Source organism: Phascolarctos cinereus, unplaced genomic scaffold (genome assembly GCF_003287225.1).
Source record: "Phascolarctos cinereus isolate Bilbo 61053 unplaced genomic scaffold, phaCin_HiC Scaffold_5;HRSCAF=322, whole genome shotgun sequence".
NCBI lineage: Eukaryota > Metazoa > Chordata > Mammalia > Diprotodontia > Phascolarctidae > Phascolarctos > Phascolarctos cinereus.
In genome coordinates this window covers 374,172,233-374,196,933 of record NW_027555958.1, presented here as the reverse complement: position 1 = coordinate 374,196,933, position 24,701 = coordinate 374,172,233, and the positions used below count along the sequence as shown (strand labels likewise).

The following is a 24,701-nucleotide window of genomic DNA, read 5'->3' as shown; positions in this document are numbered from 1 at the left end:
ATGCAAAGTGAATTGAGTGTTGCTCTTTACTGTTTGTTAAGTTCTTATGTAATTTTTCATGCAGTATTCCTAACTTTTTTGTTTTTCTTTTTGTGCCTTGCAGATAGTAAGCACTTAATGTTTGTTCCATTGATTTATTGGATATTTTTTGTTTATAATTTTTCCTTGCAGTTTGTCTGCTTCCTCACAATATCTCATTTAATAATTTTTATATGCCCTTTGCAACTGAGACAAAAAACATTCCCCTTTTCATTTTTAATGAATACTTTTGTATGTTTACATCTGTAATACAGATGCAGTTTTTTATGGTATGCATTGAGATTCAGCTTTTGTTTTTGTCATGTTGCTGTATGGTTTTCCAAAAATATTTGTTAAATAATCCTTAACCTAGTTTTTGTTTTCCACAAATTCTGTCAAACATTACCCACATTTGAAAATGTGTCAGTTCTGTTTCTGTGATCTTTATCGCATTCCATTGGTCTTTTTTCCTTCCAAGAATGAAATAATTTTGATACCCAGCTTCACTAAATTAAAGAGTTTATAGGAAGACATAGACAAGAGTTGAACAAGATTAAGAGGGGATACAGATATGTAATAATTTTACATTGTTGCAGGAAGTATTCACATTCAGTAAGTTGTTTTCTGACTTATATCTCACTTATTTAAAGTCACTTAGTAAATAGCCTCCATGTGCTAGAATATAGTAGAGAACCCAAAAGTGAGCAAACATAGGCTTCTTAAGAGGCAAAAATCGATATCCTGAAGTTTTCACAGTAGTGGTTCATGTACTTTAGTATTAACCCTTTCCTCATAGGCTATTCTGTTTTACACAGTTCTAAGTTTGTTAGTTATCTGATTTGAAAGCCCATGCTAAGTTAGAAGCATCAAATTACAGAATCAAATCTGAATTGAAAGAGACCTTATAAGCCATATAATGCAAACCATCCTTGAATAAGTATTTCTCTTATAATGTAGTTGGTAATAATCCAGCCTTTGTTTAAAGACCTGCATTGGGATGAGAGTAGAGTGACCCAGTATATATTATGTATGTACCCATTTCACTTTGATAGTTCTGATTATTAGGAAATTTCTCCATATATCAAACCCAAATCTGCCTCTCTGTAACTTCTGTCCTGTTACTCCTAGTTTTGTCATCTGAAACCAAGGAGAAGTCTAAACTCTTTAAAAACTTGATGACAGTGATCATGTTTCCTAGTCTAAATCTTCACCTTGTCAAACTAAAAATTCTTGGTTGTTTCTACTTCTTCAGATACGGCATAATTTCAGTTCCCTTCACGATACTGGCTGTCCTTCTCTCTGTGTTCTCTCTCAGTTTCCTGTGTTCTTCCTTCCACCTCAAAGTCTTCATTCCAGTGATCCTTGAAGGTGGCACCCTGAACTGTACGTGTTTATTCAAGTGTGGTCTGGCAGTGCAGTCCTGGGCAAAGAAGTCACACTTCTTTGGCTGCCATTCTATACTAATTGATTCATTGAATTGTCAGTCTGTTAAAACCTCCGATGTTTTTCAAACAAATTTTTACTCTAAGCTTGCCTTTCCGATCGTGTACTGAAGAAGTATTTTTTGAAAATAAATATGGGAATTGAAATTTAACCAGTGATAAATGTAATCTTATTAGATTTAAACCAGCAAGTTAGTCATTCAAGTTCTTTTCAGATCCTGACTTTGTTCACTGTATTAGCTATACCTCTCCTAAACTTTGTGTCATCTGCACCTTTGATAAGCATTTTGTTGATTCAAATGTTAAGCTAGAGTGATCCCTAGGATGTTTTACTGGAAACTTCCTCCAAGTTGACATCAAGCTGTTAATGACTACTCTCTGGGTCTGGCAGTAAGGTAGTTCGGAATCCACAAAATCTATTCGCCATCTCTCCATCTTGTCTGTAAGAATAACCTGAGAGACTTTTTCAAATGCTTATTAAAATCTAGGTAAATTTATACTTGCAATATTTGCTTGATCTACCAGGCAGGGCACTGGATTCCCTTGGCTAGCTCTTCTCAGTGCCTGGGCCAAGTCCTTCTTGAATGTACAATTGGCTCTTCTCTGCCACCAAGGATCATACTCCTTTAAGCTACTTCCACTGATTCTCTCTTCTGTGCTAGATTCAGTATCTACTACTAGACCAGTGGACAAGATGCTGTGGATAGTGGGGCTGAGAAATATAATCCACCCCAACCCCTTTGCTGTGTGCTCTGGTAGAGTGCTGGGATCATACCACACCAGTCTCTTTCTGACTTGGCTTTCTCCCTTTCTGCACCCTACATGAAACTTGTTAAAAGAGTAAAACCCTGTTAAAAAAGAAAATAAGGTTACTATGGCATAACTTGTTTTTGATAAAGCCAGGTGGACTTCTCCTGATGACCAGATGCTATTCTAGATTATTCACTAACCATTCCGAATTTTTGCCAGGAATTAAAGTCAAACTTACTGATTTTTAACTTGCAGGTCACTGCTTGCATTTTTAAGAACTGAGACGTTTGCCCTTTTCCAGTACTTTGACAGTTCTTCTGTTTCTACAGTATTTCATTGATCACAGTCCCTCTTCAACAATATGTAACATTATTTTAAGGTTCTGTACATTTTTTTAAATAAAATTTTATCAAGTTGCTTTTTGTTTTGCACATGTCTCTGCCATTCCTTCTTAAACCCTACTACCACCACTAAAAATGTTTGAGCAAAACAAGCTTGATAAAACTGCATTTGACGATATGTACCATATTCCATTTATATCGTACTCCAGCTCATCTCAGAAGAGAATAATGTTTCAATATGAGTTTTCCAGAATTTATATTTATGGCAGTGTGTCAGTTTCACTGCCTTTTAATATTGTTATTGTAGTCATTGTTGAACATATTTTTAAAAAAAATCCAAATTAGTGAATGGTTGGGTTCCATAGGTAACCACACAGTTCTTTAGACAACTCCCTCTTTATTCCACAACTGGATGATTTCTCTGTCTTTAGAATTTCCTCTTGAGCTTCTCATTCTTTCTGGGATAACTTTCTCTATAAAATTTTTAGGCCATGGAATGCTACTTTCCCTTCTCTGAAGAAGAAATTTTCTCCTAAAATCTAGGGTGTGTGCCAGACTTTCTAGCTTTCCTGGCTTTTTCAGTCATGAGTTCTAAAGATGAGTAGTTATTACCATGTTCCTTGCATTTTTATTTCACCAGTTATTTTTTGTTGTTAGAACCAAGCATAAAATAGCTATTCCCTTAATGGTTTCTGTATTACTTTTTAAAAAATAAATTTAGTTTTAGTTTTCACTCCCATAAGATTTTGAGTTTTAAATTTTCTCCCCCTCCCTTCATGCACCCCTCCCCAAAAGGGTGTGCAGCCTGATAAAGGCTCTATATATACATTCATATTAAACATATTTTCATATTAGTCATGTTGTAAAGAAGAATTAGGACCAATGGGAGGAACCATAAGAAAGAAAAGACAAAGCAAAAAAAGAGCAAATAGTGTGCTTCCATCTGTATTCAGACTCCATAGTTCTTTCTCTGGATGTGGATAGCATTTTCCATCATGAGTCTTTTGGAATTGTCTTAGATCCTTGCATTGCTGAGAAGAGCTAAGTCTATCAAAGTTAGTCTTTGCACAGGGTAGCTGTTACTGTGTACTGTGTTCTCCTGGTGCTGCTCATTTCACTCGGCATCAATTCACATGAGTCTTTCCAGGTTTTTCTGCAATCAGCCTGCTCATTTCTTATAGCACAGTGGTATTCAATTATGTTTGTATACCACAACTTTTTCAGCCGTTCTCCAATTGACATACATTGCCTCAGTTTCCAATTCTTTGCCACTACAAAACAGCTGCTATAAGTATTTTTGTATATGTGGATCCTTCTTCCCATTTTTATGATCTCTTTGGGATACAGAATGATATTGCTGGGTCAAAGGGTATGTACAGTTTTATAGCCCTTTCAGTATAGTTTCAAATTGCTCTCCAGAATAGTTGGATCAGCTCACAATTCCACCAACAATGCATTAGTGTTCCAATTTTACCATATCTTCTCCAACATTTATCATTTTCCTGTTTTGTCATGTTGGCCAGTCTGATAGGTGTGATGTGATACTTCAGAGTTGTTTTGATTTTCATTTCTCCAATCAATAGTGATTTAGAGCATTTTTTCATATGACTATAAATGGTTTTAATTTCTTCATCTGAGAACCACCTGTTCATATCTTTGACCATTTATCAATTAGAGAATGACTTGTATTCTTATAAATTTGACTTAATTCTCTGTATATTTTAGAAATGAGGCTCTTATCAGAGAGACTGGTTGTAGAAATTCTTTCCCAATTTTCTACTTTCCTTCTAATCTTGGTTGCGTTGGCTTTGTGCAAAAACTTTTTTTTTTGTATTTTCTTTTTTTTTATTTTTAACATATGTTTTTAAAACTTTGGGATAGAAATTTTCTCCGGTCCTCCCTCCCCCCCCCCCCATTGAAAAGGCAAGCATCTCGATACAGGTTATAGATGTGTAGTCATGCAAAACACTTCCATATCCCTTCATCCTATCCTACCCCCATTTATTCTATTCTCTCTTTTGACCCTGTCCCTCCTCAGAAGTGTTTGCTTTTGATTATCCCCTCCCCCAATCTGCCCTCCCTCTATCAACCCCTGCTCTCTTGTCCCCATCCGCCCCTTATTTTCCTGTAGGGTAGGATAGATTTCCATACCCCAGTGTGTGTGTTATTCCCTCCTTAAGGCCAATCCTGTGAGAAAAAGATTCACTCATTCCCTCTCACCTTCCTCCATTTCCCCTCCACTATAAAAGCCTTTTCTTGTCTGTTTCATGTGAGATAATTTACCCCATTCTACTTCTCCCTTTCTCCTTCTCCCAGTATAATCCTTTCTCACCCCTTAATTTTATTTTCCAGATATCACCCCTGTGTCTTCAGCTCAGCCTGTGCCCTCTATCTATCTATACATATGATTTTTTTTACCTCCCACCACCCTAACACTGACAAAGGACTCATGAGTTACAAATATCATCTTTCCTTGCAAGAATGTAAACAGTTCAACATTATTAAGTCTCTTATGATTTCTCTTTCCTGTTTACCTTCTTCCGTATTTCACTTGAGTCTTGTATTTGAAAGTCAAATTGTATATTCAACTCTGGTCTTTTCCTCAGGAATGCTTGAAAGTCCCCTATTTCATTGAATGATCTTTTTTCCCTGAGGATTATACTCAGTTTTGCTGGGTGGGTGATTCTTGGTTGTAGTCCTATCTCCTTTGCCCTCCAAAATATCATACTCCACGCCCTCTAGACCCCTAATGTAGAAGCTGCTAAATCTTGTGTTATCCTGATTGTGTTTCCACAATACTTGAATTGTTTCTTTCTGGCTGCTTGCAATATTTTCTCCTTGACCTGGGAATTCGGGAATTTGGCTACAATATTCCTAGGAGTTTTCCTCTTTCAGGAGGTGATCAGTGGATTCTTTCAATTTCTGTTTTGTCCTCTGGTTCTAAAATATCAGGGCAGTTTTCCTTGATAATTTCTTGAAAGGTGACATCTAGGCTCTTTTTTTGTTCATGGCTTTCAGGTAGTACAATAATTTTTAAGTTTTCTCTCCTGGATCTATTTTCCAGGTTGTTTTTCCTTTTTTTTTAATTTTATGAATTTATTTGATTTATCAATAATCACTGCTATGCTTTTGAGCTTAAAATTTTTCTCCCCCTTCCTCCCCAAGATGGCGCTCAATCTGATGTAGGCTATATATTTACATTCCTATTAAACATCTTCACATTAGTGATCTTGTAAGTAAAAATTAAAACGAATAGAAGGAACCATCAGAAAGAGGAAAGAAAACTGAACAGAAGAGGGGAAAAAAGGAATTCAACTTCCATAGTTCTTTCTTTGGATGTGGATAGCGTTTTCCATCACGAGGCCTCTGGAGATGTCTTAGATCCTTGTTGCTGGGAAGGGTTAAGTTTATCAATATCAGTCATCGCACAGAGTGACTGTTACTGTGTACAACGTTCTCTTGGTTCTGCATCAGACCGTATAAGTCTTTCTAGGTTTTTCTGAAGTCAGCCTGTTCATCATTTCTTATAGCACAATAGTATTCCATTAAATTCATATACCCAACTTGCCCAGCCATTCCCCAGTTGATAGGCATCCTCTCAATTTCCATTCTTTGCCACCACAAAAGGAGCTGCTATGAATATTTTTGTGCATGTGGGGCCTTTACCCATTTGTATGATCTCTTTGGGATAACTTTAGAAGTGCTGTTGCTGGGTCGAAGGGTATGCACTTTATAGCCCTTTGGGCATAGTTCCAAATTGTTCTCCAAAATGGTTGAATCATTTCACAACTCCACCAACAATGCATTAGTGTTCCAATTTTCCTGCATCTCCAACATTTATCATTTTCCTGTTTTGTCATGTTGGCCAATCTGATAGGTGTGATGTGGTACCTCAGAGTTGTTTTGATTTGCATTTCTCTAATCAATAATGATTTAGAGCATTCTTTCATATGACTATAGATGGCTTTAATTTCTTCATCTGAGAACTGTCTGTTCGTATCCTTTGACCATTTATCAATTGGGGAATGGCTTGTATCCTTATAAATTTGTCTTAATTCTCTATATATATTTTAAAAATGAGACCTTTATCAGAGAGACTGGTTGTAGAAAATTGGGAAAGAATTTTTACCTTCCTTCTAATCTTAGTTGCATTGGCTTTGTTTGTGCAAAAACTTTTCAAAGAGTGTGTTCTTATCCCAGAAGCTGGGGTCTTTGGGTTTATGAAATAATAGGTTGCTATCGTCATTGACTACTGTTTCTTGCATATTTAACCTATTCCACAGATCTACCCCTCTATTTCTTAGCCAGTACCAAGAAGTTTTGATGATTGCTGCTTTATAATACAATTTAAGATCTGGAATTGCTAGGCTACCTTCACCTGCATTTGTTTTCATTAGTTCCCTTGATATTCTGGATCTTTTGTTCTTCCAAATGAATCTTGGTATTATTTGTTTCTAACTCTATAAAATAATTTTTTGGTAGTTTGGTATGGCACTGAATAAGTAAATTAACTTAGGTAGAATTATCATTTTTATTATATTAGCGTGGCCTGCCCATAAGCAACTGATGTTTTTCCAGTTATTTAGATCTGATTTTATTTGTGTGAAAAGTGTTTTGTAATTGTGTTCATAGAGTTCCTGGCTTTGTTTCGGGAGGTAGACTTGTAAATATTTTATAATGTCTATAGTAAGTTTACGTGAAATTTCTCTTTCTGTCTCTTGTTGTTGGGCTTTGTTGGTAATATATAGAAATGCCGATAATTTATTTTATAGCCTGCAACTTTGCTAACGTTGTTTATTATTCCAATTAGTTTTTTACTTGATTCTGTAGGATTCTCAAAGTATATCGTCATGTGATCTGCAAAGAGTGATAGCTCTGTTTCTTCTTTGCCTATTCTAATACCTTCAATTTCTTTTTCTTTTACTGCTAAAGCTAATGTTTCCAGTACAGTATTGAATAACAGTGGTGATAAGGGACATCCTTGTTTCACCCCTGATCTTATTGGAAATGCTTCTAGCCTGTCCCCATTACATATGATGTTTGCTGAAGGTTTTAGATAGATGCTATTTATTATTTTAAGGAAGACTCTATTTATACCTATGCTTTCTAGTGTTTTTTAATAGGAATGGATGTTGTATTTGTCAAAAGGTTTTTCTGCTCTATTGAGATGATCATGTGATTTCTGTTGGTTCTGGTGTTGATATGCCCAATGATGCTGATAGTTTTCCTAATATTGAACCAGCCCTGCATTCCTGGTATAAATCCTACCTGGTCGTAGTGTATTATTCTTGTGATAAGTTGCTGTAATCTATTTGCTGATATTTTTTGCATCTACATTCGTCAGAGAAATTGATCTATAATTTTCTTTCTCTGTTTTGACTCTTCTTGATTAGGTATCAGCACCATATTTGTACTATAAAAAGAATTTGGTAAGACTCCTTCTTCACCTATTTTCCCAGATAGTCTGTATGGTATTGGAATTAATTGTTCTTTAAATGTTTGATTGAATTCGTATATAAATCCATCTGACCCTGGAGATTTTTTCGTAGGGAGTTTGTCAATAGCTTGTTAATTTCTTTTTCTGAGATTGGGTTAAGTATTTTACTTCTTCTGTTTATCTGGGCAATTTATATTTTTGTAAATATGTATCCATTTCACTAAGATTGTTGAATTTGTTGGCATGTAGTTGGGCAAAATAATTCCTAATTATTGTTTTAATTTCCTTTTCCTTGGTGGTAGCTTCATCCTTTTCATTCTTGATACAAGTAATTTGATTTTCTTCTTTTTTTTTAAATTAAATTAACCAAAGGTTTATCTATTTTATTGTGGTTTTTTTTCCCCATAAAACCAGCTCTTAGTTTTATTTATAAGTTCAATAGTTTTCTTAATTTCAGTTTTATTAATTTTTCCTTTGGTTTTCAGTATTTCTGATTTGGTGTTTAATTGAGGATTTTTAGTTTACTCTTTTTCTGGCTTTTTTAGTTGTATGCCCAATTCATGCCCTTTTTTGATTTTATTTATGTAAGCATTTAGAGATATAAAACTTCCCCTGAGAACTGCTTTCGCTGCATCCCATAAGTTTTGGTATGTTGTGTCATTATTGTCATTCTCTTGAATGAAATTGATTGTTTCTCTGATTTGTTGTTTGACCCAGTCATTGTTTAGGATTAGATTATTTAGTTTCCAGTTATTTTTTAGTCTGTATTTCCATGGCCCTTTATTACATATAATTTTTATTCAGTTGTTTTTCCAGTGAGATATTTCACGTTCTTCTCTATTTATTCTTTTGGATTACTGTTACAGTACCTTGATTTCTCAAATTGGCCCTAGCTTCCAGTTTCTGCATTCTAACTTTTAAGGAAGTATTTTCTTCAGTAAGCTTTTGGACTTCCTTTTTCATTTGGCCAGTTTTCCTTTTTAGAGCATTCTTCTCCTCATTGGCTTTTTTTTTTGCCATTTGGGTTAGGGATTTTTTAAGGTGTTATTTTCTTAAGAATTTTTTTGGGTCTGCTTTAGCATCACTCTCAGTTTTTCCTCTCCTTCTCTTACTTGCTTCTCAAAATCCTTTTTGAACTCTTCCATGGCCTTGGACCGATTACATTTTTCTCAGAGGCTTTGGATGTAGGAGTTTTGGCTTTGTTGTCTTCTTCTGGTTGTTTGTTTTGATCTTCTTTGTCACCAAAGTAAAATAATAGTCTGACTCTTTTTGCGCTGCTTGCTCATGATCCCGGCCATTTACTTGAGTTATAAACTCTTTGTTAAGGTAGGAGTCTGTTTCCAGTGTGGAGAATGTATTGTCCCAAGCTTCAGGGTTTTGTGCAGCAGCTTTCAGAGATACTTCTAGAACCTGTAAATTTTCAGTTCTTCCAAGGTGCTATGATCAAGGGGAGGTGTTTACTTCTTTCCTGGCCTGTGCTGTGCTCTATGAGTGAGTCTTGGAACTATGAGGAGGATTTCCTGGTCACAGCGCCCTACAAGCTCCATCATGCCCCAGGACTGCCTAGAGCTGTGACCCAGATCCAAGTGTGGGCAAAGCAAGAGAATCCTGCACCAGCAAAGATCCCTTCAATCTCCCTCTGATCAGCCACTCCATTCCCTCTGTCTGTGGGCCAGAAGCTGTGGAGGCAGCTGCTGCCCTGGGGCCAAGCGCAAGGGCTGGGACTGGGACTGGGCATCTCTCTTCACCCACAGACTTTTCCTACTGACCTTCTTAGTTGTCTTTAGCGTTTGTGGGTTGAGAAGTCAGGAAATTGCCACAGCTGCCCACAGTTCAGTCTCTGAGCCTGCTCAGGTTTGCTGCGGCTGCACTCCCATGCCTGAACTGCCACTTTCTCTCCTTTCCCCCCCTGGCGCAATATACCTTTCTAATCAACCATTCAGGCTGTCTTGGGCATGAAATTTGTTTCACTCTGTCTTTTTGTGGGTCCTGCTGCTTTAGAATTTGTTTAGAGCCATTTTTTATAGTTATTTGGAGGGTTTAGGGGAAAGCTCAAGCAAGTCACTGCATTTATTCCACCATCTTGGCTCTGCCCTCTTGTGCAAAAGCTTTTCAATTTAATGTAATTAAAATCATCCATTTTGTATTTCCTAATGTCCTCTATATCTTGTTTGGTTGTAATTCTTCTCTTCACTGTAAATCTGACAGGTAAAGTATTCTTTGCTCTCCTAGTTTGCTTATACTGTCAGCCTTCATGTATAAGTTATGTACCCATTTTGACTTTATCTTGGCATATGGTGTAAGATGTTAGTGTATGCCTAGTTTGTGCCATAGTGATTTCTAGTTTTCCCCTCAGTTTTTGTGAAATAGTGAGTTCTTATCCAGAGGAGTCTTTGGGTTTATCAAACAGTACATTACTATAGTCATTACTACTGTGTCTTGTGTATTTAATCCTCCACTCTAGTTCTTAGCCAATACCAAGGGTTTTGATGATTACTGCTTTATCATAAAATTTAAGATTTGGTGCTGCTAAGGCCACCTTCTCTAGCATTTCTTTTCATTAATTCCTTAATATTCTGGACCTTTGTTCTTCCAGATGAATTTTGTTACTTTTTTACTAGCTCTATAAATAAGTTTTTGTAGTTTGATTGGTGTGGCACTGAATAAGTAAATTAATTTAGGTAGAATTGTCATTTTATTATATTAGCTCAGCCTACCATGAGCAACTGATATTTTCCCAAGTATTTAGATCTGACTTTATTTGTGTGAAAAGTGTTTTGTAATTATGTTCATATAGTTCGTGGGTTTGTTTTGGCAGATAGACTCCATATTTTATGAACTTTAAATGGAATTTCTTTTTTTTTTGAAAGGCAATAGGTATTAAGTGATTTCCCAGGGTCACAGTCAGTAAGTGTCTGAGGCTAGAGTTTGAACTCGGGTCCTCCTGACTCCAAGGCTGGTACTCTACTGTGCCACCTCGCTGCTTCTGGAATTTCTCTTTCTATCTCTTGCTGTTGGGCTTTGTTAGTAATTATAGAAATGCCAGTGATTTATGTGGGTTTATTTTATATCCTGCAACTTTGCCAAATTTGTTTATTATTTCAAGTAATTTTTTACTTGAGTCTCTGAGTATAATCTTACTCTGCAAGAGTGATAGCTTTGTTTCTTCTTTGCTTATTCTAATTCCTCCAATATCTTTTTCTCCTCTTACAGCTAAAGCTAACATTTCTAGTACAATATTGAATAACAGTGGTGATAATGGACATCCTTGTTTCACCTCAATCTTACTGGAAATGCTTCTAGCTTATCCCCATTACATGTAATGCTTGCTGATGGTTTTCTCTGTATTACTTTTGAAGAGTGAAATTTTCATTAAGGCAATTTTGATAAAGGAGAATGGCTTTTAGAGGCAATAGGAGAAGTTGATACCTTGTAAATGGGGTAGGATGCAGATTAAAAAGCTGACACTAACTCAAACATAAGTCTAAGGATGTTTAGCATCAGAACAAAGAATCTTACACACATCTCAGTTGCCTTGAGAAGAAGTAGAAATCAGTGTGTGTAGAGTTAGTCCTTACCAATTGATATCCCCTCAAGTTAGTTAATGTCATAATAGAAGGGGCTTATAACATGTTTTAAATGAAACACGGTCTTGTTTATACCTTATTGCACCTTTACAAAATCTTCAGTTTCACTGGTGGAATTGGAAGGGCAGCTTACATTTGGCTGGCAAAAAATTGGTCACAATGCTGATGGCCTTTCAAAAGCTAAACTTCCAGTCCTGGAGACAGCCCCACTCACCCATTGTCTTACTCATCTTTGGTGTCTTGGAGCAGATTGATCACCCAGTGAATACTCTGTTTCATTTAGGGAGCAGAGAGAGAGAGAGGGAGAAAGCCAAGTCAGAAAGCAGATTGATGAAGTATGACGAGCACTCTACAGAGCACACAGCAAGGAGTTGAGGTGGATTATATTTCTCAGCCCCACTATCCATAGCATCTTGTCCACTGGCCCTGAAGCCAGTACATAAGAGAATTGGTGGAAATGGCAGCAGAGAAGAGAGCCTACTGTGGTTTCAAGAAGGAGTTAGCCCAGGCACTGAGGAGAGCAGCAGACTAAGAGAACCTATCTAAGCAACCTGGTCAACACAGATGCTACTCAGATGGTGCAGCTTGAGTACACTGTAAGAAGAGAAAGGACATTGAGGCCCTACAGTACTGGAAGCATTACTTAGGCTAAATATGTTTCCTTCATGTGTACTTCACTACCAGTATACTCTTAGTTTTTCCTCACTCTTAACTACTGCTTTTTTAATATGGGGGAGAATACACCCCAAGTTTATGGTGTGTGGGGAGGTAGAACTGTTGTATAGTTACTTTCTTACTATCCTATCTTAATAACTGTCTTTTCCTTGAGTTCACTGTATTTATGGGCTAACTATTTAAAAATAGGTGTACTGGTTGGGGCTCATGAGCTGTAATTTTAGTAGTGCAAACCCATCAAGTTCCTTTGAACCCTGGAGATAATGGTTTCCCCTTTCAGACCAACCTACATCCTTTGAATGCTGGATTTAGATGAAAGTGCTACCAGAGAGGGGCTCTACATGGTATTATAACACTTAGTGATAGTTATTGTTATCATTTATGGTGGTGATACCAGATTACCAAAAGTAGATTGAATTTTATTCAGCATATTCTTTTAAGGAGACAAGGAAATTTGTAATACAATTTAGATTTCTACCTAACATACTTTTTAAAAAAAAAACAATTTTGGTGTTTGGGGGTGAAGTTCGATTACCCAGGAGGCTTATTGATATGGAATTGCCCATTCCCTGGAAGTGCCAAGTAAATGGATATAATGCTTATTTAAATGTGTTTAGTATGTTATCAATTTAAGTGTGAATTATTTTCAATTCAGTACATATTTCTTGAGCAGCTGTTAGTTTACTTCATGCTTACATTTCTTGGTAACACACTGTGTAGAGTAATACAGGAGGCATAAGAGAATGTAGAACACAAGTCTCCTGCCTCTAGTACATTAATCTTTATAAGAAGATCTAATAGGTACTTGAAGTAATAATTAAAGAATATATACAGTGCCATTTATCATTGAAATTAGTATAAACTAATCAATCCAGTAGAGACCTGGATGTCCAGAGGAACTCTGTCTTCTCCCCCAGTTAATCCACTCAGCTCTGACCTCATCTGAGCTATCCTGATTACTTGATGAGTGACTAAAAACTCACTTAGCCTGTTTTTTATCTACCTGTCTCCAGACCACTGTTTGACCTCCCATTTAGCTATCCATAAGGAAACTAGGGCCTGTCCAGCTCAAGCATCCTATCTGCTCTGCCACTGTGAGAGTACTCTCACTTCCTTATGACCCTCCTTCTTCTTATCTTGTCCTAGGAAAAGTAGTCAAATCAGTGAACCATCTTTATTAGAATGATATAACAATTATTTGCCTTATAGAATTACCCTCAATTCCTGTGACTTCTTTCTGCAGGTCAAAACTCCCTTCCCTGGTTCCAACTTCTCTTACGTGTGTTATTTTCCACCGTTAGAAATAAACTTCTTATATAATTATATCTCCACTGCCGACCACATGTGCTGTTGTATAGTAGGTGCTTAATAAAGCCTTTTTCATTCATTTGATTATCAAGGGATCCCTGGAAGAAATGAATATGGTAAGAGTGATACATTTTTTAAAAGAAATACAGAATAACATCCTCTCTTTTGCATGTAATGTTGAATTAGAAACTCATTCCTATATTAACATTGTAGAGAATTTTTTTTTGGTATATAGCATACCATGGCATATTGTAAGGTTTTTTTTCCTTTGTAAGCTTTTTGAAGGAAATGTTTTGATCACCTGTTCATGACTGCACTCCTTTATTCATGTCCTTTTCCCTTTTGTTCTCAGGTAGTGTAATGCCCCAAATGGACGCTAGTATGCAGCTGAGTGATATTCATAAGTAAAAATTACTTTCCTATTAACAGCACTGTGAGTTTTTTATGTCGGCCAGGATATACTCTCAGTAAACCTGGGCCTCTTATCAGTACTTGTCAAGATGATGGAACGTGGTCACCTGTGTCAGGGTCTTGTAAAAGTGAGTAATTCTATCACATGTATTGTATCTTAGTCATTATTATTGGAATTTTTCATTCATTTATGTTGAACTACTGAATCCATATTCTTTCCTGTGATATTTTCATACTTAATTACAGGCTGCCATGTACTTTTGAAATTTTCATTGTTTACAGAGAATCTTTGTACTGTTGATTTTTTCAGCAATAATTTTCATTGATGCTTTCTGTTTTTACATCAATTATTTCAGAATGTTCTTTTCCACCCCACCCCCCCCATGAGGGACCTTTGTATCAGTGATCCATCCCTATAACAAAAAAAAAAACATTTACTTCAGCATGTTGAACATATGTAACATATGCATTATTTTGCACCCATAATTTCCCCTTCTCTCCACCAAAAAGGGGGATTCATTTTCTTCATCTCTTTTGGTACAAGTTTAGTGATTAAAATGACTTAGCAGTTGGCTTCCTTTTAGTGCTCTTTTCTTTTGTTATTTAGTTGAGTATATTTTCCTGTTCAGTTTATGTCATTCTGCATTACTTCATAGAAGTCTTCCCATATGTCCCTGGTCATCAGATGCATTTTTTTTTCAAAAATGAAAAGTTTTTCCAAAAAATTGCAAACTTAACCATATGAAAGAGTACAATTCTAAGGGCTGTGTGATAAGACAGGCACCTTAATATGCTGTTGCTAGAGCTATGAATTGATGTAACATTCTGAAAAGCAATTCAGAATTATGTGAGAAAAGTAATTAAATTCTACATAATCTTTGAGCCAGAGATTCCACCACTAGGAAAAGAATGAAACACCTCAATATTCACATGACATTCATATACTTTTGTTCAGCCATAGTCCAATCAATGGGAACCTATATTGTTTCTAATTTTTTGCTACCACAATTTGGTGCTATGAATATTTTGGAATTGGAACCAAATGAGCTACTTGGTCATTCAATATTTAGCTCTAGCAAAAAGCTGTTCAGTAAGAACAGGCATTGAGGTACCTGAAGTTGATTCAGCTGAGCCAAGCTCCCCTGTCTGAGATGCCTAGGGTGATCCATCACCCAAGCATTGGAGTTCCCTGAAGTGACTTCTAAGGCAGTGAGGAAGTGACATCAACAGCCTGAGCCTTAAGTTACCTGAGCTAATTAGGTCTTGAAAAAGCCTTCAGTACTTCAAAAGCTGTAAAATTTGCCCACCGGAGTGGGAGATGGGGTTAGGATATTGCTGTTTCCATGTACCATATACCACAATGAACCCAAAATGCTTGTGCAGCTTGGTTATTAAAAATCAGACCATAAAATAATTAGAAAAGAACTAGATCAGGTACCTTTTGCAGCTGCGGCTAGAGGGAGAATTCTTTAACCAAACAAGGTAAAAAGAGATGATCACAAAAGATAAAATCAGTAATTTTAGTTTACATGAAATTGAAAAGTTTTGGCATAATCAGTGCAATTAGGAAAAGAAGGGAAACTTTTGATTGAGGAAAAATCTGTATATCATGCCTATGATAAGGTCTGGTATCCAAATAAGGAACCCACACAAATGTTAAAACCATTTTCTAGTAAATCGGTAGTTAAAGATTATGAACATAAAAGTTCTCAAAAGAATTGCAAACCATTAACCATTTGAAAGTTTGCTCAAAATAGCTAATAAGGGAAATGCAAATCAGATAATACAAAAAATGAACATTTAAAAACCTGAGATTTCACCTCACACTCAGCAAACTGGCAAAGGTGACTAAAGATAGGCATAGTCATTATTGGAGGGGCTGTAACCAGGTATTATGCTGTTATGAGGCAGCTAGATGGCTCAGTAGATACAGCACTTGGCCCAGAGTCAGGAAGATCTGAGTTCAAATCCAGCCTGTGTGATTCTGGGTAAGTCACTTAACCTCTGATTACCTGACAAATGGATCCACCAGAGAAGAAAATGGCAAACTCCCCTAGTATCTTTGTCACAAAAATCCCAAATGGGTTCATGAAAGATGAGACACAACTGAAGTGACTGAACAACAACAAAGGCACCTCCCCAAGAGTGGTCCAAGAACTACAGGTCTTATTCATTCACATGTTCATAAAATACTCTCTTGTGCTAGCAAGGATGTGTGTTCATTAGGGAGCAGATCAACAAAATGCAGTGTGTAGATGTAATGGGATATCGAGGTACCATTAAGAAACAATATGAAGAATTCAGTAAGTTGTGGGAAGATTTATATGAATCGATGTAGAGTGAAACAGGTATAGCCAGGAAAACAGTGTCTAGTATTATGGCAGCGTAAGGGGAAAAGCTAAAGAATGAGATTGAATGCTGTGTAATTATAATGACCAAGATTAGCCCCAGGTAACAGCTGAGAAAATGTGCACACTTCCTTTTCATGTAGAGATGGGAAACTGGAGGTGTGAAACATGTGTACTCTGAAAAAGCTAACATGTTGGTTGGATTTTTTTTTTTGGGTGAGGCAATCAGGGTTAAGTGACTTGCCCAGGGTCACACAACTAGTAAGTGTCATGTGTCTGAGGCTGGATTTGAACTCAGGTCCTCTTTGACTCCAAGGTCAGAATCTACTGTGCCACCTGGCTGCCCCTTTTTTTCCCCCTCTTTTAAAATTTGTTATAAAGGTTGGTTCCATTGTTAAAGGAAACGTGAGGAATCTATTTGAAATTGAAGATTGCATAAAAATCAATTAAAAGTTAATTTTTTATAATAAAATTATATTCCATTAAAAAAGAACACTTCTTATCTTTTGACCTTCTTTAGAAGGGAATAGCTCTTGTCCTTTCATATTTATGTTAATTCCCTATGTATCTTGACTGCTAGATTTTTATCAGATGTTTGACGCAAGCTTTTTGCAGTTCAGAGTTTTTATTTCTATCTTAATTGTATTGATTTTGTTTGTGCAAAATTTTCTTAGTTTTATGTAGGCAATGTTGTCTATATTCTCGCTATTGATTGACCACTTTGTTGATTAAGAATTCTGCCTCTGAGGGGCAGCTAGGTGGCGCAGTGGATAGAGTACTAGCCCTGAAGTCAGGAGGACCTGAGTTCAGATGCATAACACTTAGTAGCTGTGTGACTCTGGGCAAGTCACTTACCCCAATTATCTCACCAAAAAAAAAAAAATTCTGCCTCTGGCCATAGTCTGCTTCCATTCTCCTCTGTTTTGTTATGACATGGTCTTTCATATTTAGTTTGCACGTCCATTGGGATCTTACCTTGGTATATGGTATAAGATACTGTTGTAAATAATCTGTCTTCCTCCATATTACTTTTCAGCTTTCCCTGCATTTCTTGATAAGTTATTTTCTTTGTAATTATCAACCTTACCTATGACCTGTAATGGCATCTATAACAGATGAATCAAGAAAATATTCTGAGGAATTGAGGATTTAGTTTGTATTTGGGCACAGAAAGAACTCATTTTAGTCTTTCAGTCATTGAGTCATACTGGAAAACATCAAGGAGCATGTAAGCTCCTGAAGAGCAAGGGCTGTTGAGTTTTTGTCTCTGTATTCTCAGCACCTAGCACAATTCCCAGCACATTGTAGGCATTTAATAAATGCTTGCTGGTTGGTTGGTGTCTGCTCTATTCTGTGCACGCAGCAAGTGGCATCATTAACATTCTTGTGGTGCTGAAATTGGAGACAGGAAACCTGTGATTGAGCATTGTGTCTGACACTTCATAGCTGGGTGAGAGGGGGCAAGTTACCTAGCCCTTTGGGGCCCCAGTTTCCTAATCTTTAAATGGAGATAATGATACCTGTTGTGCCTTCCACCTTGGGTCACTCTGAGGTTCAGATTAGGTGTTGTGTACATGCTAGATTGTTAGATAAGATATCTATAAAACACCTGATTTAAGGTATCTCAATGTTTTTCTTGCTATATAGATATCAATATCTGTATTCGTGTGTGTGTACCACTTTTAAAACTTTACAGTGCTATGTAAATATTAACTTTTTTTTTTTAACCAGAAAAGTCATGCCCAAATCCACAAGATTTAGAAAATGGTCAAGTTCATATACCAGATACCTCATTTGGTTCAGAAATTACATATTCTTGTGATGAAGGGTGAGTTGTTTCTTAAAAAAATGGAGTGTGAGTTAACTCAGTTTTGTTATTTTGTTTCACAATTTTTAGGGCTTGTAAAACATCCACTATAATAGGCATCCTTATCTGTTTGATTGTAATTAAATGATGGATTTATACTAGTAACTGTCATTGTGTGGATTCTTGAAGACAACCCTTCCTTATTACAGGCTCTGCCGATCCCATTAACGTGGAAAGGCATAGTGGTATGGCCCAGTGGTGGCCTGTATACTGAGTGCTCAAAGGCAAGTCCAGGGAAGTTTGGAAGTGGCTTTACTTGACTGACAACATGAACATGGCATTATAATAGAGTTACTCTCCATATTACCTGCTATTTGCAATCCTTTTTTCCCTGTCCAAAGAAAAATGAGAGGGAGGCTCTCATTTTATATATGTGTGTGTGTGTGTATGTATGTATATGTATATATGCACAGACATATATACATATTTTATATGTGTCTGTATATACATATATACATATATGTGTATGTATGTGTGTCTATATATGTGTGTATATATGTATATATGTGTATATGTATGTATAGGTATGTCCCATCTCATAGAATGGGATATAGTTTGTTATATTGGATGAGAGAGGTACTTCATCTGAGAGGTCCAGTCCCTATCCTTCTATGCTATTGAGTATCATAACTACTTATAATTATAAACATATTGCAAATATCTAGTTTGATAATGGTCACTGATGATTTTTGTCAGAGACAACCAAGTGAGCCTGTGGAAGGGAGCAATCATTAGTCTTGTTTAACTTGAGCTTCAGCCCAGGAGGCATTCCTGAAGGTGTTTACAAAGGAATTTGCTACTTTTTAGAAGATACACTCTTCACATTTCTGAAGGAGGCTGTTAGGGTAAGAACTTAATGTGCTTACCTGCCTCCTCTCTGTTCTGGAAATGCCCATAATAAGCCATGAGCAGGGAGTTCTGTCAGTGCCTTATAGCCTGAATGGTCATCATTTGCTTGATTATGATCCACCAGAATATTAGATTGCTGTAAGGTAATGGTGCTGTGATCCTACCAATGTTAAATATTCAAGAACTTGTTTGTTTTTTTTTGGAGAAGCGAATGTTGGAAAGAATTCAGTACTTACTGCAAGAAATCATAGTACAATTAATTGTAATTGTAATAAAATGTAATACATTTTATTCAACAAATATTTATTAATGCCTACTATGTACTATTGGAGATACAAAGATGAAATTGGAGTCCTCATGGAACTTAAATAGTTTCTCTATATTAGTAATATGGGGAAATTAATGGCAATATGGAAATAGATAACCCTGTAAAGGTATTTTCATTAACTCTCCTTCCTGTAGATACTGTTTACCTAATCTGAGTTAATAGATACTTTGTACATAGTGGCTACTAAATAAATATATTGGGTAGTGTATACTCAGACATAAAATGTGGTCCCTGCCCTCAAGTAGCTGACAGTCTATTTGGAGATACGTTATAGGCATATAAAAAAATTCATCATCTGAATGAGATTGGTATGATAGTAATACATAAAATAACCATATGCAAATAGGCACAGAATTTCTAGAGATTACTCTTGGTTGAAATGGCAAGGAAAGATTTCACAAATGACTAGCCCTGGAATGATATGGAAAATTAGGTAGGTGGTAGATATGATGAGGAAAGGGATTCAAGTTGGGATAAACAATGTAATAGTGAGGCATTTTGAAAATAAGGTCAGATGACAATTGAGAAAAACTATTTAGCAAGGTCAAATTCATGTTAAGCATGTTTACTCTTTGCTTATTTAAAGGTTAGGTATTGAGATACTGTAGGTGTCTCTATTTGGTTAAGTTGTAGGAGTTTCAATTGTTACTTTTATGATGTATTTCTTTTTTCTCAGTCTTTTTTTTTTTTGCAGGCAATGGGGTTAATGACTTGCCCAGGGTCACAGATAGTAGTAATTGTCATGTGTCTAAGGTCAGATTTGAGCTCAGGTCCTCACTTCAGGGCTGGTGCCACCCAGCTGCCCCCTGATATTTCTTAAATCTTTATCAATGCTTTGTTGTAACTGTAGTTTAGCAAGATAAAGGGTAATGTACCAATCTCCTGGCTTATCCCAGAAGTCTTATTGTCCTATAACATTTCCTCTTGTTTCCAGCTACACCTTAATAGGTGATGATGTTAGAAGGTGTGAGCTTGATGGAAACAGAGTTGTGTGGAGTGGTGCCATTCCATTTTGCAAAAGTAAGTAAATAATGGATTTATACACTTAAAGAATTTTTTGGATGTGTCTTTGTAAACTGTGTGGTGTTTATCTTTTAATGTTATTCAAAATGTAGATTGAAATTCATATTAAAATGTTATTCATCTTCAAATGGTCTTGACCTAGCATGGTAGTGCAGTAATCGTCATTACTGTAATTGGTTATGTTTCTAACATTCATTTGTGAACTATAACAATGTCCTAGGTTAGCGTACCAAAACACGTTTACTCATGATGTAACTGATATGCTAATGATAGCCTGAATTCTATGTCTTAAAGATTTAGAGAAAAGAGAGTATCATTTCTTGAGGAAAAGACGAAACCCATAGCAAAATTTAGAAATGGGCCTCTTTTCCTTTTACATCTTTCTATCCCCTAGTGCCCTTCATGCTGCCCAAAGACTCTGACACTCTGTATCCAGGCCCACCTTCCAAAATACTCCCTACTCTGAAATTATATACTTGTTCTTCCTTGCCTTTTCTGCAATCCATTTTCCTGTTCCTTTCATGTTGCCATCTCAGCTAGGAACACAACAGTTGGAACTAGTTCACACTGAATGCTTCCGTTCAATAATGCAGATATTTATTAAATGCCAGCCTGTAGAACACACTGTGCTAAGCACCAGGGATATAAAGATAAAGAACTGTTCTGTCCTCTGAGGCCTTTGCTTGGGGCAGCATTTAAGAGGAAGATGGGATATAACATTAAGTAACCAATAAGTTGAGCTGAAGAGTGAGAGGGTATTAACAACTAGGGGAATCAGGAAAAGCTTTCTGTGGTGAGAGTGGGAGGATAGCACCTGAGTTTGACCTGGGAGGAAGTCTAAAGATTTTTGGAAGTGAGGAAGGTGGGCATTCCAGGCACAAGGGGAAGCCTACACAAAAAGTGGAAAGGTAAGAAATGCAATTCTGAGTTCAGCTGAAACCTGGACGTGAGTAATTTGAAATAAGTCTGAAAATGTAGTCTGGAGACAGACTGTGAAAAAGTGTAAAGCTAAAGAGTTGGTATTATCTTGATCCTAAAGATAATAAGGAGCTATTGAGGCTTCTTTCACAAGGCAGTTACCTGACCAGACTGTGGTTTAGGAAGATTATTTTGGCAGCTCTGGATGCAGGTGACCAAATAGAAGTGTAATATATACAAAGTTCAAGAGACAATTTCCAGGTAATTAATCATTTTATTAAGAATGCTAGCATATTATTAATAAAAGGATGGTCATTTGGCTGTCTCTCAGGCCAAAGACGAATCATGGAATGAACTGAACTTACACTTACGTGCCCTTGGGAGAGTGGTGTTCCTTAGGGTGGAAATCAACTCTGATTCGTTAACAATTAATGAGAGAATTAAAATGAGAGGTGGACCTGTTCTAATGAAGGCTAGGGCACATGATTTTGATCCATTTACTTCCAAATCACCCCCAGCCTTGGGCAATTTAATCTAGGAATTTATCCCCACCCAAACCCCTGTAGAACACTGCTCTGGAATTCACCTAGATAAGATGGTCTAGGTGGGGTAAGTTTTTGGCCGAAGTCAGCAATGACCTTCAAAGACTCAGCTTCAAACAACTGGAAAAAAGCCTCTATCTTCCCCGTAACTGGTTATTACTAATCATTTCTCTCAGAAGGTTGTAATAATAATCCAGGTAAGAGGTGGTATTTGGATTACAGTGTATGGGTGGAGAGAAAGGGATGAAAGTAGAATTAAGTAATTGGATACAGGGGATGAGTTAGTGTAAAGAGTTTGGGATGACAAGCTGCAAACTTGGTTGGTTGGAAACACAGTGGTGTGTCCTCAACAGAAATGGGGAATTTCACAGAGAAGAGAGATGGGATTGGGGCTAAGATGCTGATTGTTTGTTAAGCCCTCTGGAGAGAGTTGTGTTCTAAAAAGAAGTAGTGTACTTAACTACATTAAATCTCTTAATTGGTGAAATTTCAGGCTTTTTTGACATAGTGAAATGGGGGAAAAACTTAGAAACATCTTTTTGAATTGGGAGATAAAATTCTAGTCAGGCTTTGTTCCCTTCAGTTTATTCCTGTTTTTAGAGCAGCAGATATCTATTAAATACCTATTATGTGCAAAGTCAGAAGCACTGAAATCAAGACAGAACTTTGGTCTAGGATTTACAATGTATGCTTGATAACACATGGACCCAGAAAAGTAAATATATGATCATTTGAGGAAAGAGAGGGCAAACTAACAACTTTGGGATGAGGAAAGGATTGCCAGAGGAGATAGCACCTGAGCTGAACCTTAAAGGAATAGAAGGAATCTAAGAGGTGTGGATGTATGAGGGTGAGGAGGAGTGATGAGTGAGAGCTGAGGAAGGGAGTTCATGCACAAAGGGCAGACTATACAAAAGCATACTGAAGTTGGACAGCCAGTAAAAGGTAATGAGGGGCTAACCTAGATTATTGACTATATGAGTGTAGAAGACAATGGATATCAGAGGAGTGGAGGTGGAATTGGCAAGACTTGGAAAGTCATTGGATATGAGGGAAAGGGTTTGGGAGAAGGATAGGTTAAAGATAAATTCCAGGGTTGCTAACCTGGGTAATTGGGAGGATGGTGGTACCCACAACTATAATAGGGAAGCTTCACAGCTCCTTCTCTTCCTCTGCTTCTGGAGCCACACTCTTCAAAGACTCACTTCACCTCCTTCACCCTCTTCTGATTTCACTGAAAGCCTCTTTAGTTTTCTCTTTCTTGGAAAGTACATTCACTGTACATAGCTATAGGTAAATAAGTGTCCTAATGCCTAACAAGCATGAGTCCAGCTCTTCTCTCTCACATTCTCTTCTGTTGGCTGGATCCTTTTTCCAAAGCAAAACTCATCTTTTACTTACCCAGCAAAAAAGCTTCCCCTAGGATGGTGCTCACAATGGTCCCACCTAGGAGCCTGGAACAGGCTGTTTCCAGGGCATGAAGAACAAGCACCATCTCTCTGTTCCTGCCAAACAGGTTGCAGTAATTATGATAAAACTGGCTTGATACCCTGGGGAGGCTGTGGGCAGGTGCTGCTCTTGGCCTTCTCTTTCTCTCAGCCTACCCCTTCACCTCTTTCACCTAATCCAGTAATTGGGCCAGTGCAACCTTAGGTTGAGTTTCAGCTAAATGGTTAAGATTTTCTGTGCCCTTCAATATAATGTTTTTGGTTCAGCAAGTGAATAAAAGAAAATTCTTACTTTTAATTTTTTTCCCCATAAGTTAATACTTGTGCACCACCTACAAGCATCGAAAATGGGAAGCACAATGGCGGCAACAAGGATTTCTTTACCTATGGTGAGGTAGTGACTTACCACTGCGATTCAAGAGGTCAGCATCCACTGTCGCTTATTGGAGATGCCAGAATTATTTGTGATAAAGATGGAGAATGGGATAAGTTGCCTCCTAAATGTAAAGGTAATGGATTTCTTTACAGTTTTTTCCTTCTTGATCTATAAATAGTAAAAGACTACTTAGAAAATACTTATAATGGGGTTTAGCAGTGTGTGTGTAGAGGCAATGCCTATCTCATGCTTCTTTTAAAATCTGCCTTTAACTTAACTCAGTTTGGCCGGTGTAGACTAAAAACCAGTTTTGTTTCTGGAAATGTTGTTACCTATTCCTAGGGCTGGAAATGATTTGTATGGTGTGTGCTTTTTGGGGTCTCTACCATGATTGTGTAGGTATTCAAGGTATTTTGATTAGAATTCTAATGAAGAAAAACAAAATCTGTACCAATATTTTCACATAAAAATTCACTACTAATTGTGAGAATATCATCACTACAAATAGAATGAAAATTTTCACTTACTGTTCCTACATGGTAGGTTTATATTTGTGTTGCTTGCTTGTCTGTTGAGTGAAGTTTACTGATTCAGCTTTAAAGAAGTTTATTCATCACCCAAAGAACCAGAGGTGGTGTTAGGATACATGTTACTCTGTGATGGTAAGTGCCTTAGTCACTTAGACCATGCTAACAGGTTTAAGCCATAGGCCTGGCTAAGTTTGAGAAAGGAACATCTTTTTTCTACAAACATTTTTAAAATTACCTTAAATATAACTACTTTAAAAGAACCAAAATTAAATACTAGTATTAACAAGTTCTAAGTTAATGATGTTATATATAGATGTAATAGCTAATAATATAAAAATTTTAATTTAATAGCTAATAATATAAAATTTTTAAGAAAAAAGATACATTGTGCCTTTGGGTCTCTATTTCTTCATTCATTCCCTCATTTATTGATTTGATTGACTGTTATATTGATATTATATTGATTGTTATAAAGCATAGTTTTGATCTGACTTTGGTTTTAT

General features: G+C 36.7%; 1 protein-coding gene across 6 annotated transcripts in view; it reads left to right on the top strand.

Moving 5' to 3' along the window:
- LOC110222718 (membrane cofactor protein-like) overlaps positions 1–24,701 on the top strand; it is a 77,111-nt gene that overhangs the window by 26,569 nt on the left and 25,841 nt on the right. For all 6 annotated transcript variants that reach the window (XM_078156337.1, XM_078156340.1, XM_078156341.1 and 3 more), the window contains 3 exons: positions 18,049–18,145; positions 20,296–20,381; positions 23,607–23,801. In XM_078156337.1, coding sequence (XP_078012463.1) covers positions 18,049–18,145; positions 20,296–20,381; positions 23,607–23,801 — 378 coding nt within the window. The remainder of the gene's footprint in view (positions 1–18,048; positions 18,146–20,295; positions 20,382–23,606; positions 23,802–24,701) is intronic.